The sequence below is a fragment of the Amphichorda felina genome (assembly GCF_050947745.1).
Source record: "Amphichorda felina strain 45539 chromosome Unknown scaffold_2, whole genome shotgun sequence".
NCBI lineage: Eukaryota > Fungi > Ascomycota > Sordariomycetes > Hypocreales > Bionectriaceae > Amphichorda > Amphichorda felina.
Window position 1 is genome coordinate 644,029 of NW_028145048.1, and position 17,964 is coordinate 661,992.

At 61.8% G+C, this 17,964-nt stretch overlaps 7 protein-coding genes across 7 annotated transcripts; 3 read left to right on the plus strand and 4 right to left on the minus strand.

The window, feature by feature from the left end:
- Positions 1–763: 763 nt before the first annotated feature.
- ACO1O0_001760 (uncharacterized protein) lies at positions 764–2,428 on the plus strand (the record flags this gene model as incomplete). Its single annotated transcript, XM_083191242.1, has 2 exons — positions 764–1,820; positions 1,923–2,428. The coding sequence occupies 2 exons, from the start codon at positions 764–766 to the stop codon at positions 2,426–2,428; spliced, it is 1,563 nt and encodes a 520-aa protein (XP_083052456.1).
- A 169-nt stretch (positions 2,429–2,597) lies between these two features.
- Positions 2,598–4,895, minus strand: ACO1O0_001761 (Zn(II)2Cys6 transcription factor; the record flags this gene model as incomplete). The annotated part of the gene is made up of 3 exons (XM_083191243.1): positions 2,598–3,488; positions 3,619–4,656; positions 4,770–4,895. The coding sequence occupies 3 exons, from the start codon at positions 4,893–4,895 to the stop codon at positions 2,598–2,600; spliced, it is 2,055 nt and encodes a 684-aa protein (XP_083052457.1).
- A 1,290-nt stretch (positions 4,896–6,185) lies between these two features.
- ACO1O0_001762 (P-loop containing nucleoside triphosphate hydrolase protein) lies at positions 6,186–8,293 on the plus strand (the record flags this gene model as incomplete). The annotated part of the gene is made up of 3 exons (XM_083191244.1): positions 6,186–6,628; positions 6,725–6,983; positions 7,076–8,293. The coding sequence occupies 3 exons, from the start codon at positions 6,186–6,188 to the stop codon at positions 8,291–8,293; spliced, it is 1,920 nt and encodes a 639-aa protein (XP_083052458.1).
- A 549-nt stretch (positions 8,294–8,842) lies between these two features.
- On the plus strand, positions 8,843–9,628 carry ACO1O0_001763 (fatty acid hydroxylase superfamily-domain-containing protein; the record flags this gene model as incomplete). Its single annotated transcript, XM_083191245.1, has 1 exon — positions 8,843–9,628. The coding sequence occupies one exon, from the start codon at positions 8,843–8,845 to the stop codon at positions 9,626–9,628; it is 786 nt and encodes a 261-aa protein (XP_083052459.1).
- A 177-nt stretch (positions 9,629–9,805) lies between these two features.
- Positions 9,806–10,186, minus strand: ACO1O0_001764 (uncharacterized protein; the record flags this gene model as incomplete). Its single annotated transcript, XM_083191246.1, has 2 exons — positions 9,806–9,906; positions 9,988–10,186. 2 exons carry the CDS (start codon positions 10,184–10,186, stop codon positions 9,806–9,808), a joined length of 300 nt encoding a protein of 99 aa, XP_083052460.1.
- Positions 10,187–10,766: 580 nt separating this feature from the next.
- Positions 10,767–13,119, minus strand: ACO1O0_001765 (hint-domain-containing protein; the record flags this gene model as incomplete). The annotated part of the gene is made up of 2 exons (XM_083191247.1): positions 10,767–12,429; positions 12,494–13,119. The coding sequence occupies 2 exons, from the start codon at positions 13,117–13,119 to the stop codon at positions 10,767–10,769; spliced, it is 2,289 nt and encodes a 762-aa protein (XP_083052461.1).
- A 3,308-nt stretch (positions 13,120–16,427) lies between these two features.
- Positions 16,428–17,282, minus strand: ACO1O0_001766 (GNAT family N-acetyltransferase; the record flags this gene model as incomplete). Its single annotated transcript, XM_083191248.1, has 2 exons — positions 16,428–17,042; positions 17,229–17,282. 2 exons carry the CDS (start codon positions 17,280–17,282, stop codon positions 16,428–16,430), a joined length of 669 nt encoding a protein of 222 aa, XP_083052462.1.
- Between the last annotated feature and the right edge of the window lie 682 nt (positions 17,283–17,964).

The following is a 17,964-nucleotide window of genomic DNA, read 5'->3' on the forward strand; positions in this document are numbered from 1 at the left end:
GGCGCAGGCGCACTGCCAGGTTTCTGGCGGCTGGTCAGGCGAGAGGCTGCGTGTGACTTGCTGGATGGGAGACCAGAGGGCAGCCGGTATGATCAAAGCAGATGAAAGCCGTCAAGGCCACAACGGGGGGAAGCGACCATTTTAACACGGGCCCAGGCATTAGGCACTGATCACTCGTCGGTACTGAAGGCAGAATAGCTGGGCAGAAAGGGAGGTAGATTGGCTGGTCGTCGCCCACCTGGCAGCGGGTACGAGCCGGTGCTTGTGTGCTTGTGTGCTTGTGTGCCACCGAAGGAGTTGGCGATGGCGGTTAGTGAGAGAGGCGCACCACACGAGGGCCATGGCATGTCTCATTCCAGCTTGGCAAGATGAAAAATCAATCTGTTGAAATGCTGCGACACCAAGGCCATGCATCTGCTACATGTAGCACGGGGTACGATTGCTGCTATGTATTCGGAGAGTTTCCCTGGCAATGCCCTGCATGCACTAACAACGGTGGCGGCTGCAAGTGGGCGTCAGCGAGGCGAAGAGGGATCCTCGCCTTGTGCTTCGCCAATTCTCGGGTTCACGACAGGGGTTTGAATACGTTCAAATAAGAGGCCACCGCCCTGCCTGCTTACGCGGATTCTGTATCGTTGCCGGGTAGAATACCCGAATGGAGATGCCTTTAATAATGGCTGCTTCCCCCCTCCTTTCGTTTATTCCCATTCTCTCCTATCTAGATTGCAACTGACATTGGAGGAGGTATCAAGTGTACTTGGCAATGGTGTCCCACAAGCACTCCCTGGCAGCAGCGCTGTTCCTGGGGACTTGCACAGCCCAGCTGCTAGCCAATCCCCTTGTCCGCCCCGCCAGCACCAAGGACCACGAGTACCACGAGGACCACCACGAGGACCACGGATACAAAGGCGACTACAAGCCAGCCTCGAGCTCCCTCGGCGACGGTCCTCAGCAACGACTCAACACCGCCGAGCCCCAGAGCAACCTCCCGCCGTTCAAGGCTGGCCAGTTCACGCTCACGCCCCAGGGCAACGACACATGCGCCACGTACGGCGAGGACCAGTGGACGGGCACCATCGACGTGACCGACGAGCGCCGCCTGTTCTTCTGGTACTTTGACAGCCGCAACGACCCGGAGAATGACCCCGTCATCATCTGGCTCAACGGCGGGCCCGGGGGCTCCTCCATGATGGGCCTGTTCAACGAGCTGGGCCCCTGCTGGCTGGACCCCGGCGCCAGCGACACGGTGCCCAACGACTTTGCCTGGAACAACAACGCCTCGCTGCTCTTCCTCGACCAGCCGGCGGGCGTCGGCTTCTCCTCTCTCGCCGAGGGCTCCCCCCTCCCCGGAGCCGACATGGACGGCGCCCAGGACTTCCAGACGTTCCTCGACGTCTTCTTCGCCGACGTCTTCCCCTCCAAGGCCCACCTGCCCATCCACCTGGCCGCCGAGTCGTACGGGGGCCACTACGCGCCCACGTACCTGGACCACATCCTCACGTCGCGCGCGTACGACTCGCCGTCTGCCTTCCGCGGCGACATCGAGTCCCTGATCCTCGTCAACGCCGTCATCGACTTTGCCGCGCCCTCGGTCGGCGCCTACGAGCTGCTGTGCTCCGACTACCGCGGCGGCGGCATCGTCAACGCCACGGCCTGCGAGAGCATCCACCGGGACGCCGTCGAGTGCGAGAGCCTCGGCCGCAGCTGCGCCCTCTCCTACGACCCGCACGAGTGCTTCGCCATGGTCACCTTCTGCCAGGACAGGATCGACGCGTGGTACTGGGAGCAGGTCGAGCTGGGGCTGCGCAACCCCTACAACAGTGAGTGAATACCGGAGAAACCGCCCCTTTTGACAACACCCGTGAATCTGTGCCCTAGAAGGGAAGTGAAGCAGCTGTAGCTGACAAGAACCCGAACCCAAGTCGGCATCGGCTGCCCGCACAACTTCCCCTCCTGCGACGACGAGCGCAAGGGCAACTTCACGGCCTACCTCAACCAGCCGCGCATCCTCGAGGCGCTGCGATTCCCCGCGGGCTTCACCTTCGACAACGTCAACATGGCCATCAACGAAGCCTACACGGGCAGCGACACGCCCTGGAAGCCGACGACGCGCGAGGTGAGCGCCGTGCTGGCCGCGGGCGTCCGCGTGCTGGTCCTCAACGGCAACGAGGACTACGTCGTCAACACCCCCGGGAACGCCTGGGCGTACGACAACCTCCTGTGGGACGGGCACGCCGAGTTCCGCATCGCGCCGTGGGGGCCGCTGCCGGAGGACGTGTCGGCCGCCACGGGGTTCTGGAAGGGCACGCGCGACGGGCGGCTCGTGTTCGTCGGGGTCGATGGAGGGGGGCATACGGTGCCGGGGGATGTGAGGGAGGGGAGCGCGCAGATTCTGCAGAGGTGGATCGAGGGGAGGTGGTCGGCGTGAGAAGGGAGTGCTAGCTACATAACAAACACGGCTATCTCACGCAGAGTAAACCTCCCCCTCCCCCCCTCCCGGGGGGATTGGTAATATCAATTGAAACTCGTACAGCACATACATATATCATGACCCCCCACGACCCCTATCCCAACCACCCAACCCGTCCTATGTACATCTAGGGATCCATCATGGCACACGCCATGGCCACATCGGCGGCAAACGACTCCTCCACGACACCGCTCCACGCATCCACGGCCGCGGCCTCGGCCTCGGTCTCCTGCCTCCTCCTCTTGGCCTCGTAGATCTCGCGCGCCACGCCGCGCACCTGGCCCAGGGCCACGGCGGCCGTGCGCCACACCTCGGCCATGCCGGCCAGCGCGCCGATGCTCAGGCGCACCTTTTCGCGCAGGAACGACTCGTCCCCGCTGTCGTATCCGTGCCCGCTGCTCTCGGGGGAGAAGCACCTCGATGCCGACGGCGACGGCGACGGCGAGGAAAAGACGGCCGCCCACTGGTTCAGGTGGACGACCGACGCCAGGACCACGACGCACGTGAAGAAGGGCGTGCGCGACCTCAGCGACGCGCGGTGCGTGATGAGGCGGCTGATCTCGCCAGCGGCGGCGACGACGTGGCGCGTGTGGGCGTTGAATAGGGCGGCGTCGTGGGCGGCCGCCACGGCCGTCACCAGGGGCCTATCGGGAGCGCACGAGTTGACGGCGCGGGCGGCGTGGAGGGACCCCAGGCGCGAGTGAGGGTGGTGCAGAAGGATGGCGGTGGCGTGGTGGACCATGTGCGCCTGGAACATGACCTCGTCGGCGCTGCCGTCGCCGGCCACGGCGTCGCGCTTGCACCGGGGGAGGTGGAGGCGCCAGTTGGTCAGCGAGGCCTCGACCTTGGAGAGGCGCTGGTCGTCGGGGGCCATGTGCGCGGGGAGGCGCAGGAGCTGGCCGAGGGTGCGCGCGCTCTGGATGCGGTAGGCGAAGGACGAGAGGCTGTTGGCGTCGTGGGTGTCGTCGGCGAAGACGGACGTGTCGAGGTCGTCGAATCTGCGGGGGGGAGGTATCGCCTGGAGGAAGGGGAGTCAGGATCAAGTTGTCTGGTGAGAAAAGGGGGCAGAGGGGGGAGAAGCCAAAACAAAAAAGGGGGCAAGGGGGAGGAAGAAACCAAAAAAAAGGGGGGGGGGAAGGGCAACCTACACCAGAGAGATACTGCCACTCCTCGCACGGCAGCGCCACGTCGGCCTGGACATCGTTGAGGGCAAAGCTGCTCGCGCGGTGCAGCCCGGCAATCATGCCGTCCACGACATACAGATCCCACCAGGTCCTCCTCCAGCTCTCCTCCAGCACGGGCATGCCCTGGCCGTGCAGCGCCGCAAACGCCCTGCTGTTCAGGCCCACCTCGACGGCCAGCTGCTCGACCTCGCGGAGCAGCCTCCGGGCCTTGTCCAGCTCGCACAGCCCGTCCAGCCCGACCAGCAGCACCATCATGGCCTGGACGAGGAACCCGTCGTGGACTCCCGCGGTGCCGTTGCTGCTCCTGCTGCTGCTCCTCAGCCTGCGGTGCGCCTCGTCGAAGAGCGCTGCCCTCGTGCTGGACCCCACGCCCATGTACAGCGAGCCGACCCAGCGCATGGCGGGGAGGAGCACATGGAGGCCGGAGGGCGGCGCGAGGGCCAGGAGGAACTGCTCGGGGAGGACGAAGGGGTGCGCGGGGTGGAAGTTGCGGTAGAAGGAGGCGAGGCAACGGTCGGCTAGTGACGGCGACGAGGGGAAGCTGGGAGATGGTTTGGGCGTGAAGCAGCTGGGGCTTGGGGTCAGAGGCGCCTGGTCCAGGAACAGTGACAGCTGGTCTGGGCTGAATGCGGAGGACTGGTCATGATGGTACCACGGGAGGGACGCGGGGAACGGGTTGGCGGTCTGGCCGTTGAGGAATGACCTGTCTCCTGGTGGTGGTTGTTGTTGTTGTGCTGCTGCTGCTGCTGCTGCTGCTGATGATGATGATGATGATGATGATGATGACAACGATGATGATGGCGGTGTCGACACGACCTCATTCTGGCTCGGCGGGCTCTGGTCAGGTGGCACGGCTCCTCCCGGATGATCGTGGGTTGGCTTGGTTACGGCGGGCCGCGAGCGGTTGACGCCCCGTCGCGAGGCCACAAAAGTGCATCTTGAACCCGAATCGGTGCAGCGAGAGCAGGGGAGGCGGCGGTCGCACTTGAGGTGTCTCGTCCGCTGTTGCGGTCAGGGCTTGCGGTCAGTGAACTGGCGATTGAGACTTGGAGTGTCACAGTGGGAAGGGTCAGGCTGGGCAAGCCGGGCAAGCAAGCCGTTTTATTATAACGTACACAGGGGACACAGGCCGTGGCAAGACATGTCTCGGGCGTGCTGTGAAGCGGGCGGTTGTCTGGAGAGTCGGTGGGGTTGGCGGTCGTGAGACTCGTGAGACTGTTGGGGTCTGGGGAGAGACGCATCTCTGGATATGGTGGTTCTGGGGCAGGATTCTACGTCGTACGTGCGCGGCAGCAATGGGTAATATCTACGAATATCCGTACATGCTGGGGAGGAGCAGGTGTAATATGGACCGGGTGGGTTCCCAAAAGGAAAACGAGGCCAAACGGCTGGATGACGAAGCAAGGCGCAGAAATCAGAAGATGCCATGGTGCTACCGAGTCGGCGTTTGAGTCGGCGTAGCGTGGTGGCATCCTAAAGGGGGAATGGTGCCGGTGAGGCGAGGTCGGCGACGTGGCGGGGTGGGGTGGTGTATTAATATGGTGCGTGTTGGATGATGGATGATGGATGATGGGATGACGGATCGAGAGGGTTTGGGGTTCTGGAGCCCGATGGCCGATGCAGCCCTGACTCCGCTGACTCCGCCGACTCCGCCGACTCCCCCCGAGGTCGCCGACCGGGGGAGCTGGGGGGGAGGGGGAGAGGCCTGAGAGGCCTGAGGGAGCCCTGGCAGGGGCCTGGGAGGGGCCTGGGAAGCCTGGGAGGGGCCTGAGAGGCCTGACTCCTGAGAAGCCCGGCGTGGCCGGAGCGCCTCCGGTGGGCGAACGGCCGGGGACCCGCTTTTCCCTAGGCATGTTCCACTGCATCTAGCCGCCCAACCGCCTACCCGCTCCAACGTCCCGCCTGTAGTGCCTGCTGCTCTGTAGCGCTGCTCTGTAGTGCACTGCCAATACTCGTGTACCGCGGTGAATGCTAGCCCGCTCGCCCACCAAGCACGTAGCCTGCTATTACTCGCGCTGTCCTCGCCGACAATGTGGGCTCGAGCCGCACGCACATGAGACAAGTCCCCATCGGTGAAGCACCCGTAGGGCTGAGCAGGGGCCCAGACAAGCAGCAGACTGACCACCGTCAGCACACACTCGCAGAGTCACCACCCTCTCTGCCAGCTCTGTCGGCTCCGTCAGCTCTGTCAGCTCTGCAAACTCTGCAAACTCTGCTGCTCGCCGACACGAGCGTCCACTCCGGGCCCTCGCGCGGCCCATCGCTGGCCATTCCGTGGCCGTTCCGTGGCCGTTCCACGCCACATCGTATCACTGCCAGTAAGGGTGCTCCCGTAGCTGCACATGTATGTGCGAGGACGCCGTAGCGTAACGGCTTGCAAAAAGAAACGTCCTTCCCCGGTCCGGGCCCTATAAGTACGCCGTCCTCGTTGACTTTGCTGTGCATGATGCTGCAGATACCATCCAGTTGCCATCCAGTTGATCTGATCCAGTGTCTGACCGACTGACTGACACCAAGCCATCACCGCCCTCATGGACTCGCCCAGCATGGACTCGCCCAGCATGGCCTCCCCCAGCGAACAGGACGTCGAGCTCGGCGCCATGCCCACCCGCCACCTGGCCAACGACGTCGTCGACTCCTTCTCGTGGCACGACCTGCGTGTCGTTGTCAAGGACCACAAGACCCGCGATGACCTGGCCATCCTGTCCGACTCCGCCGGGCTCGTCCGTGCCGGCGAGATGCTGGCCATCATGGGCCCCAGCGGCTCCGGAAAGACGACGCTGCTCAACTCGCTCGCCCACCGTGTCGCCGCCGCAGGGGCTCGCACCTCCGGCGACATGATGGTCAACAGCCACCCCACCACCACCAAGCTGATCCGCGACCTCTCCGTCTACGTCGAGCAGGAGGACGCCCTCATTGGCAGCATCACCGTCCGCGAGACCATGCTCTTTGCCGCCCGCCTCGCCCTGCCCAGGTACCTACCCTACCCCCTCGTGTGATATCGCGCGCCCCCCCCCCCCGGGCCCCCCCCCTGCAGTAGTAGTTCTGTTGTGCTGACCTCCACTCCCAGCAACGTCTCGCGCAAGGAGGCTCTCCGCCGAGTCGACGACCTCATTGCCAGCTTCGGCCTCCAGTCTCGCTCCGACACCATCGTGGGCACGCCCCTCAAGAAGGGCCTCAGCGGCGGTCAGAAGAAGCGCCTGTGCATCGCCAGCCGCCTCATCACCAACCCCAAGATCCTCTTCCTCGACGAGCCCACCAGCGGTCTGGACTCGGCCCTCAGCGGCGAGGTCATCCGCTATCTCAAGGAGGTCGCCGTCAGGAACAATGTAAGTTGAAAAAATCGCCGAGGAGAGAGAGAGAGAGAGAGAGAGATGGAAAAAAAACTTGCAGACACACCGACTGACATGGAAACCCACAGCTCATCGTCATCGCCTCCATCCACCAGCCCTCGACCGCCACGTTCCAGCTCTTTGACAAGCTCGCCCTCATGTCCCAGGGCCAGACGTGCTACTTTGGCGCCGTCAGCGACACGCCCGACTACTTTGCCCGGGTCGGCTACCCCATCCCCCTGGCCACCAACCCAGCCGAGTTCCTGCTGGACCTCATCAACGTCGACCTGGACCGCGACGGCGAGGTCAAGGCCCGCACCCACGACGTCCTGGACAAGTGGTCCTCGTCCCTGGAGCGCAAGGCCCTGGACGAGTCGATCCGCACCGCCGCCACGGCCCCCTCGCAGACGGACCTGACCAGGCTCTCGCTGCCCCAGCCGCCGGCCTGGCGCGTGCCCCTGACGCTGCTGCACCGCTCGTGGATCAAGTCGTACCGCGACGTGGTCGTCTACGGCATCCGCATCATCATGTACCTGGGGCTCGCCATCCTCATGGGCACCGTCTTCCTGCGCTTCGACTCGGCCCAAAAGTACATCCAGCCCTACACCAACGCCCTCTTCTTCGGCGGCGCCTTCCTCTCCTTCATGGCCGTCGCCTACGTGCCGGCCTTCCTCGAGGACCTGCAGACGTTCCACCTGGAGCGGGCCAACGGGCTGGTGGGGCCCCTGTCCTTCATCGTGTCCAACTTTGTCATCGGCCTGCCGTTCCTCTTCATCATCACGGTGCTCTTCTCCGTCGTCCAGTACTGGCTGACGGGGTTCCGGGCCGACGGCACGGCCTTCATGATGTCGGTGCTGTGGCTGTTCCTGGACCTGGTGGCGGCCGAGTCGCTGGTGGTGCTCGTGTCGAGCGTGTTCCCCGTCTTCGTGGTGGCGCTGGCGGTGACGGCCTTTGCCAACGGGCTGTGGATGGCCGTGGACGGGTTCCTGGTGCCCATGACGATCCTCAACGCCTTCTGGAAGTACGTCTTCCACTACATCGACTACCAGGCGTACGTCTTCCAGGGCATGATGGTCAACGAGTTCGGCTCGCGCGAGTACGACTGCGCGCGAGGGCCTGGTGGCGAGGGCTGGCAGTGCATGTACGGGAGCGACCTCAACGCCGAGGGCAAGATCCGCGGCACCGACGTGCTGAAGAACTTTGACATTGACACGGGGCTCGAGGGCACGTGGCTGGGCATCATGGTCGGCATCATTGCCGGCTACAGAATACTGGGGTACCTGGCCCTGCGCTTCCTGAGGAAGTAGCAGACACGATATATCATTATAATGTCATAATACCCATGTACGAGGAGGACATACATCATTATACAGAGTACGGAGTAGTACTAGTAGTATTAGTTATTTGGTAGTGGTAGGCACATGCATGACTTACACGTGCAAAAGGGCCCCCCCCCCCCCTGGCCCACGACGCCGGGCCGAGGTGGTGGACGAGACTAATGAGAACGAGTTATGGATAACACTGCACGACCACAATTGCTTCGCGTAATGCTATGGTAACAGAATGATGGAATATCCCAATCACATCCTCAACCGCATCCCCAGCGCCTCCTCCAAACCCCTGCCGGAGCCCCCGGATCGCGACAGGGGCAGAACCCGGAACGGAACGGGGTCCGTGTTGAACCGGGGCGCCGTCTGCGACCCGCCGAGGGTGACTGCGGGGATTGCAGATTGCCCCCCAGCCTGCATCTGGCGGTTAAATACCGATCTGGCCCTCCTCCATGATCCATATCGCCAACCCCAGAATACTACTGCCCGCCAAGCATCATCGACCTCCAAAAGGGACCAACACCCGCCATGTCCTCCCCCCTCGACGGCATGGCCTCTCTCTGGCGCCAGACCGTCGCCCAGTACGACCCCCACACCATCGACTTCATCGGCACCTTTGCCGTCCAGGTCCTCTTCTGGTGGATCCCCTGCGGGCTCTACATCGCCCTCGACCACGTCGCGCCCTCCTTCTCGGCTCGCCACAAGCTCCAGCCCGCGGCCAAGCAGCCCTCCGCGGGCGACATCCTCCACGCCGCCGTCGTCTGCCTGCGCAACCAGCTCATCGCCCTCGCCCTGCACGGCAGCCTCGTCTACCTGTCCATGCGCCGCGGCCTCCCTCCCACCCTGCAGGTCACGGCCACTCCCCCCCCCCTGCTGGACGTGGCCCGCGACCTGGCCGTCTGCGCCCTCGCCCGCGAGGCCCTCTTCTACTACTCGCACCGCCTTCTGCACTGGCGCCCGCTGTACGCGCGCATCCACAAGGTGCACCACCGCTTCACGGCCCCCGTGAGCCTGGCCTCGCAGTACGCCCACCCGGTCGAGCACCTCGTCGCCAACACCATGCCCGTGGCGCTCCCGCCCATGGCCCTGCGCACCCACGTGCTGACCATGTGGGCGTTCATGGCCTGGCAGCTGCTCGAGACGGCGACCGTGCACAGCGGGTACGACTTCTTCGGGGGCGCGGCGCGGAAGCACGACCGCCACCATGAGCGGTTCAGCGTGTACTTTGGGGTCATTGGGCTGCTGGACTGGGTGCATGGGACGGATGAGAAGGGGCTGGGGGATGTGGTGGATGAGGGGAAGAAGATGGAGTAAAAAGGAGAAGGGGGGGGGGGAGGGGCTATGTGATGACAAGCAAGACATGTTTTATTGATGCGACGAGTATATGTGCCCTTGGGCCATCTGCCAAAATCTGCCAAATACGAATACCACGATCTGTTTCTCTAGTTTCCCACTATTCACAGCCTATTAACCCTCCCCCTTTATCCCCCCTCAGTTCGTCTTCTTGCCCCCCGCCAGCTGCCTCCCCTGCGCCGTATACCGCACAAAGGCAAACGCCGCCAGCGCGCCCACCGCGACGACCACAATGTTCCCTAGGCACATAGTCCAACGTCAGCAAGCCGGGATATCTTCCCCTCCGCCCCTCTCAACAGCGGACGGTAATGCAAACTCACCGGCGACAAACTTGCCCACGCCCCCGGCGATGTCGACGAGCCCCCCCGCGACGTTGCCCGCCAGCGTGAGCAGCCCGCCCACGAAGCTGAAGACGGCCGTGAGGATGCTGTGGCCCAGGCTGTACGCGGATCCGAGGACCGAGGATAGGAGCTCGTAGAGGGACTGGAGGAAGTCGCTGATGGCGGAGGTGATGGCCATGGTGGATGGTGATTGCGGGTGTACCTTTTCTGCAACCGAGCAGTGTTTTTAGACGGATGTTCAGAAGAGAAACAAAATGATGTAGTTTACTTACCCCGGAAGGGACCTCTATTCCTTTTGAACGACCACCATCAGATGGTGGAAACAGGAAATGGAAGACACTGTCGTGACGTCGCCACGAGGTTGCTGTGTGCGCGTGACGTCACGGTCGCGTGGGGATGGTGAGAGGCAGACATGCAGATGCGATGGATGGGATGGCCACGGGGTTGGATAGCAGTCAAAAGAAGGGAGGAAATGACTCTCGAGTAATCCTCGCCATGTGTCTTGATAACGACTTGGTTGTCTGGGGTAGTCTGGGGTTGTCTGGGGAGGAGACGGGAAGTGGATAAGGTAGGTGTAGGTATGCAGCGCAGCTCAAAATCGCATAGGAGTAATACCCAAGATACTGCTAGTATTGACTGCCAACTTGTGGTACCCGTACACTGTACTTACACCATCACTGTTGAAGGTGAAAAGATATTGATAGCGAAAGATATTGTTGTTAAATTACACAAGGTATTGACATATTTGGGGTATCTGATTAAGCCTCCCAGTATCCACCCAGCTTTGGCCCAGTTGACGCCCTCCGGAACCCAACAACCCGCCCCGTCTTCCTGTCCCTCTCCACCCCCTTGCCCATCACCATCCCGTTCCTCCCACAGCCCATCACCATCAGCGCCTTGGCCACGCGGTTCCAGTCCCCAAAGAACCGGTGCGCCCGCACGTCCGGCCCCGCGACCAGCCCGTGGCCCAGCGTCACGCCCCAGAAGCCCCCCACGCGCATCCCGTGCGCCCCCGGGTCCCCGTCCCGCTGCAGCATCACCGAGTACACGAACCCCGTGTACCGCACCGCCGGGACGCCGCCCGCCAGCGCCGCCGGGAACGCCCAGGTCTTGCTGTCGCCCGACACGGGGTGCCACGGCGTCACCAGCACGCCGCCCACCCGGCACATGGGCTCGGCCTGCACCGCCGTCTTGAGCACCGCCGCCACCTTGCGCGGCCCGCGCGGCGTCTGTATCCTGACGCCGCGCCGCAGCTTGCGGATCGCCACCCTGCGCCCCGAGGCGAGCTCCACGGGCGTCGAGCCCGCGAAGCACACGCCGCACGAGTCGCGGTACCGCGACATGGAGATGGTCGACGTCATCCTGCCCGGCCGGCCCAGGACGCCCGCCACGAGACCGCGCGGCCTCGCCGGCGGCAGGCTCGGCGTCGGCGCGGGGAGACTGTCGAACGCCTGGTCGAGGGCGTCGCGGCACTGCACGAAGAGCAGGCTGTCGGCGCCGTACTGCAGCGGGCCCGGGTCCTTGAACGAGTTGCATGCCTGGCGGGTGTGGGCGTTGAGCAGCGAGGGGAGGTAGTGCATCCCCCACTTCTGGAAGTACGACTCCCTGCTGATGGCGAGGGAGATCTGGCCGCGGGGGGCGCGGCCGGAGAGGTCCTCGACGAGCGACTTGTTGTGGGCGTCGCTGTGCTTCTGGGAGGGGAGCTCGGTGATGAGGCGGTTGAGCTCGTCGATCTTGCTGTCGAGCTGCCCTATCGGGATCGGCTCGTGGTTTTCGTTGTGGCCGACGGGGAAGATGGAGGCGAGGAATGCGCAGATGCGGGAGCGGGACTCGTGGTAGTCCACCTCGGCATCGGGCAGGGGAGAGTCGGCCATCATGCTGCACTCGGCGGTGGACGCCGGGTTTGTGTCAAAGGTAAAGACCTTGTCGTCAAAGTCGGTGCTAGGGGTGAAGGCTGGCATCGCGGGGGCCTCATAGCTGAGGCAAGCTGTGACAGTTGCGAGCTCCGTGGCGTTCATCGCATCCTTGCTGGGGATGTTCTTGACCCTGAGGAAGATGTCCCGGGACTGTCCGTACTGCAGGTTTCCTAGGTGTATCCTCATGGGCCCGGGTAGTCCTCCCTCCTCTGTCCGCTGCTGGTCGACGGTATGGCCCGTGGTCTCCTCAATCTCCATCGGGTGCCTAAACTCGAGTTCTAACGTGGCATTGGTTGCGAATGTGGATTGCAGGTTGGCAACAGCGTGGACAAAGACGGTACCAATCATGCCGGCGTCCGGGATGAAGGCGTAGCTGCCGCCACCAATCTCGGCAATGGACTTTAGCAGGCCGGAAGAGAGATTGTAGCCAAACCCAAAGGTTGATATGGCAGCGGGAAGAGGGAGCATTTTCCTCAGTTTGGGTACGTAGCCCTGGGGCGGACACCTGTCCTGCGTCAGCTCGCTCGTCCGAGACACTGGGGAGGGGGGGGGGGGGTTATTGTACTCACATAAAGTTGGGCCTGCCATCGGTCAAGACCATGATGGATGGAACTCGTGTGCTGGGACCGCCTTCTCTAAACACCTTGATGCCGTCCTGGATTCCATGCCAGAGGTTGGTCGCGTCGCGCGGGTGAACGTTCCGTATCCTTTCCCGAGTCTTCTCCTTGTTCTGTTCCGTCATGACAGTGAGCCCCTGAACCACCTTGGAATCGGAGCCAAACACGACAACGCCCAAGCGGTCACCCTCATCGAGGGTCTGGATGATGGTCATGGCGCCGTGCTTGACCAGGTCCAGGACGGTCAGGCCAGCGCTTTCCGAGGCGTCCTCCCCAGGAACATCCGCCCGCCCGCCCATGCTCCCGGATATGTCGATGACGAGGACAATGTCGCAGGGGACGTGCTTGATCGTCTGCGCTGGCTCCTGGGGGGGCTGGATCTTGACGAGGAGGGCGCCCCTTGAGGGGACGGGGTGGAGCTGGAGGGACACATCTTCCCGGATGGTCTGGGCATCTGTCAAGTCATCTGTGCTCTTCCCCGGGATAGGGACCTCGGCTTCCCGGCGATGGAAGATGGGCATCCTCTGCAAGTTCTTAGCACAGTTCAGGAGTCGGGTTGAGTTGGGGCACCATACCATGGTGATGATTATTAGGATATTAGTAGGACAGGGGAAAAAAGAAACGATAATGGTGACTGGCAATACGTGCGGCGCCCTCGCTAAATTATACGCATGACAACTACTCACCCGAGGCAAGGGGTTGGCTCGGTCATCGCGACAGGAGTCAACCCCGCCGCGACGGCGCGAACAGCCTGATCCACTGCGATTCTGCAATCATTGTACGCCAAAATAGGAGCCAATACGAGGGGTTTGTAAGGGCTGACTGTACTGAGTGCAACGTGCAGACGCGCGGCTCAAGAGTTTACCATGTGGCAACCGCCGCCAAGCCAAGGCAGCTTGGCGAAGTTTGGCCTCTTTGGGATGGCATTGTGCCAGGCGCACTCGTGGGCGTTGAGGAGGGTCGCTCAAGGTGAGCAGGGAAAGACGGGAGAGACAGGCAAAGATTGCTGGGTGACGTCTGAGTCTAGGCTGTGAAGGGCAAGGTGGGGCAGGCGAATGTGCAAATGGCGTATGCGAAAACTATTGGAGGCGCAGCGCCCCGCCAAAGCCAGGTGGGCAGCTGCCCGGCTATTCTGTCCAGCTCTCTTGGCTCCCTCCAAGGCAGACATCAAGGCGACGCAGCCACTGTGGCACAGGACCAGAGCACCGGGATTGTGGTGCTCCGTGCAAATGGGTATTTCCACCTGGGAACATGGCCAAATTATTCTTGGACGGCAGTCAAGGGATTGACCAAGCCCTCACTCAGCTGACGATGGTGATCCGGCTGTCCAAAGCCACGCTTGACTACCTTGCTCGGCAGACTCGATGGCTCGAGGGCCAAAGCTTAAGGCAGAGAGGTAAGAAGTACGAGATGTTGCACACTGAAAATACGAAGAGAGCGGGGAGGAATAACGCCCAAGGCGTCAGGCGTGACTCCCTCTAGTCAGCGCCTCGTCCAGAGCTATTAGACAGCCATTGCCGCTAGTATTGTTGAGCATCTGAGGCTGCAATTAGGTTCTGGAGGACGCCATCAACACGGCATCCTACCAAGGCAGCGAGGGTACGGAGTAGAAAAGCCCACGGTTGAGGCCGAAGTCGGCCTGCTGAGAGGCATGCCGAGAGGCAGACGAGGTTGGAGACGCCGGCAATTACCTCATCGGGACGGATCTTCGAATTGGAGAATTGATCACATATGACTGACCCAATACTGCGAGAACCCTCGCTTCCATCTTGGTGGTGTGCGCAGTTCAAGCCACCGGTGAAGGCGCAACGCAACCATTCTTCGTATAACTCGAGGCCGCCACCCTTGCGCACACAGCGGCAGAGCACAAAGCCAATCCCGGTTTCTCCCATCAGTGTCTCGGCGGTCGCCGCCTCTCGATGACTGGATTCGCGGGAGCCCCAGGCGCCACCTCCACAAGTCCAGTGGTACTGTGGTCCACCGTCCACAGGCAGACCCCGGATCGCCAGAAGGCAATCTCGGTCTGGAGCCTGGAGGCCCTGGACTAGCAGCCACTGGCATCAACCCGCAGCAAGTCCGCTGGAGGCATCTCCGAGCCGCGTCCTTGGGCATCGCACTACATCGTACCCCATCGCACTATCTCCCACATCTCACACATCTCGCACATTCGCGCAGCTCGGGCGAGTCACGACGCAGAGACATTGTCGAGTCCCTGCACTGCCCCGCACACCCAACCGTCTTCTCCGCGTGGGGGCATGACGCGCGATGCAGCCTCTTGGTCTCGGCGAAGACTTGGGCCTCCAAACTCAAATGCCTCTTGTCCCTCTCTCTCTGTGTGTGGCTCTGTGGCAGGTCTCTCCCCAAGTTGTGCCGTCCCAGGCAAGCACCGAGCTACTGCATGCGTGCATCCTCCGCGAGACCGATCTCCCCCCTGCGCCAGCCAACCACAGCGCCCACAGCACCCCCCGGCATCGCAGTCCTCGCAGCCCCTTACCAGCTCTCTGCAGCCATTTGCGGCCATTTGCAGCCATTTTTGCAGCCCTCGCAGCTCCTCGCAGCTCTCCGTCTTCTCCCGCTGTAGCCGCCAGTGCGCCACCGCCATCCTCCGCGAGACCGCAAAGGGCCACCATGACAGAATGGCTGTATGACAGATGGAAATGCGTCATTCCAAGACACCAGCAAGCACCAAGGGACCAAGGCAACCAAGGGTCCCTGCCGCTGGCACATGCTCATGACCCCAGGGAATTACCTCCCGCAAACCTATTCGCTCGCCACCGCGTCTCCTATCTCTACCAAAGTTCCTCCTGCCGCCGCCCTCGGGCAGCCTCGTTACTTTTTACGCAACGAAACTCAGCAAACTCAATGGGGGCGCTGGTGCCTTGACGTCGCCTTAGGAAGCCCTGGCACTTGTTATGAGTATAAGTAGGCCTCACTCCCCGGTAGCCATTCTCGTGGAATTCTTGTCGTTCCTACACTACCTACCTCACCTTGCAAAGTACACCAGTCGAGCTCCAGCAAAACCGTCTTACACAGACAACACACCACACAAGCCTACAACTGAAGCCTACATCCCAACAGACAACTCACCATTGACTGTCGCCACCACCCGTTACCGAAACTCAAAAAAAAAAAAGACCAACCTCAACCAAAACATCCAAAATGCCCGCTCACTGCTGCAACTGCAGTGGCATGATTGTCATCAGCACCACCTGCACCGGCTGCAGCCACCAGCAGTGCAACAACTGCCTGCCCAGCATCTGCTAAGCAGTCTCCCCATCAAGCAGCGTTCTTGATCCGCCCTCCGCAAGCCAGCAGCCCAAAGGCAATCAAAGGCTCCTCAGAGGGAACTGCGAGACCAATCAATGGCAACTCAATTGAGAGGCAAACGAAGAGGGGGAACAGAGAGAAGCTGCGAAGGAGTGCGACCAGCTTAGCAGCCAGGCAAGGGGTGTCTTTTTCCCACCCCCACGCCCAACTCCTCGCCACAATCCGCCCACATCACGGATGAACACACCACACATGGGACCACGACGACGGACGCAATGATACCCCTGCTCAGTTTTTGTTGTTGAATTTTCCGTCCCGCACCGGGACTTTTGGCGTTTTATGCAACCTGCGAAGAACGAAATGGGGCTTTGGCGTTGGGCTTGGATCTTCATGGTTGAGGGATTATCGATTGGGGGCGTATTGGTGGACCGACTCGGAAGTACCTAGAGTGTGTAAAGGAGAGAGGGCGGTAGAGGGGGAGGATACTCCCAACGGTTGAGACTACCTGGGAGAGACTTCAGAGATAGCCAGCCTTTGAATCTTTTTTTGCTAGAGCAGAGACAATATACATCGGATAATTCCCAAGACTCAAAAAAAACACCACCCCGCCGTCTATGAATCAGTCCAGGTCCCTCACCATGACAATACTCCCCCCATCACCACCCTCCCTCACCCGGAACCCCATCTTCTCGTAGAACGGCACCACCTTGCCATTATCCGCCGCGACGCCGATCCAGATCCCCCGTGTGTCCGGCTGCCTCTCCGCCCGCACCGCCTCCACGAACCTCTCAATCAGCTTGCGGCCCCATCCCCGGCCCTGCCACCCTTCCAGCAGGTCGATGTGCATCGTCGCCCTGTATCTCCCCCGTTCAATCACGTCCTCGTTGCCGTCCAGCAGCAGCCACCGCGGGTTCCACGCCAGCTGCGCCAGGCACGTGGCGTTGACGCTGCCGTCCTCGAGCGCCCAGGGCTCCCTGGCGGACGACACGTCGGCCGGCCTGGCCAGCTCGCAGCCGGGCCTCTCCAGGACCTCGTCGACGTACCGGCCGTAGCCGGCCGCGAAGGCGGGGATGTCGGGGCACCCGATGCAGTATCCCACGGCGCGGCCCGTGCCGTCGTCCAGGACGAAGCTCGTCGTCGGCGAGAGGTGCGTGTACTGGTGCGTCCAGAGGTACGGGCCCATGCGCCACGCGGGCTCGGAGCCAACGAGGGACGGGGCCAGCGTCTCGCGGCACTGTCGCCTGGTCAGCGATGCTTCCTGCCTGCCTGCTTTGCCCGCCCTTCCTTGCTGAAAGGTCATGGGGGTCATGATAGGTAGGTGGCGAGGGTAGGTAGGTGGCGAGGGTAGGTAGGTGGCGAGGGTAGGTAGGTGGCGAGGGTAGGTAGGTAGGTAGGTAGGTTAGGTAGGTCTTGGACTCACAATCTGCGCCGTGGCGTCAAAGTCGGACGGCTTGTACTGCCTGATGAAAGCCATCTTGTTCCGCTCGGGTGGCGTATTATATGCAGTGACCAATGTATTGGATGGAGGGTGAATGCCTCGTCCTCCTGTGCTAATATGAGCAATGGCCCTTATACGGAGTACGGGAGGCGGGGAAGTTCAGCTCGTAGAGCTCGGTGCACCAATACGACTGTAGCTCCACTTCTGGCCCGTCTCTCCGAATCGGAGCCTGACTGTCTCAAAGATCCAAGGTGCTGAGCAGATAGATATCTTTGAACCTTGAATTCATCCACTGATGAGGGTGACCTTCTGAATCGCTTGCACTTGGAACCCCGAGTTCCTGGACATGAACCATATGGACTTGTACATCAGATATTCAGAAGTTGAGTGAGTTATATATGTATTCACCTTACTCAAATACGAAAATTACATAGGGCTCTGGACGTCCTTGCTATGCCCATCCTAACCCTCCAACTCCGAGTATGCCTCTACCCCCAAGAACGTCGAACTAGTCCAGTGTCCTATGTCCCCAATCGCTGTGAGGCCGCAGCCAGTGTAGATGGATCCAAAGCCAGCCCGATCCAGCCGCTGCGCCGCTCAAAGATTTGGCGTTCTGTATTTCTAGCAAGGTAGCCAGTCCAGTACAATAATTAGATAAGGAGAATTCGATGGTGATCCGACAAAATATACAACTAACCGACGCTCATCCGCTATCTAA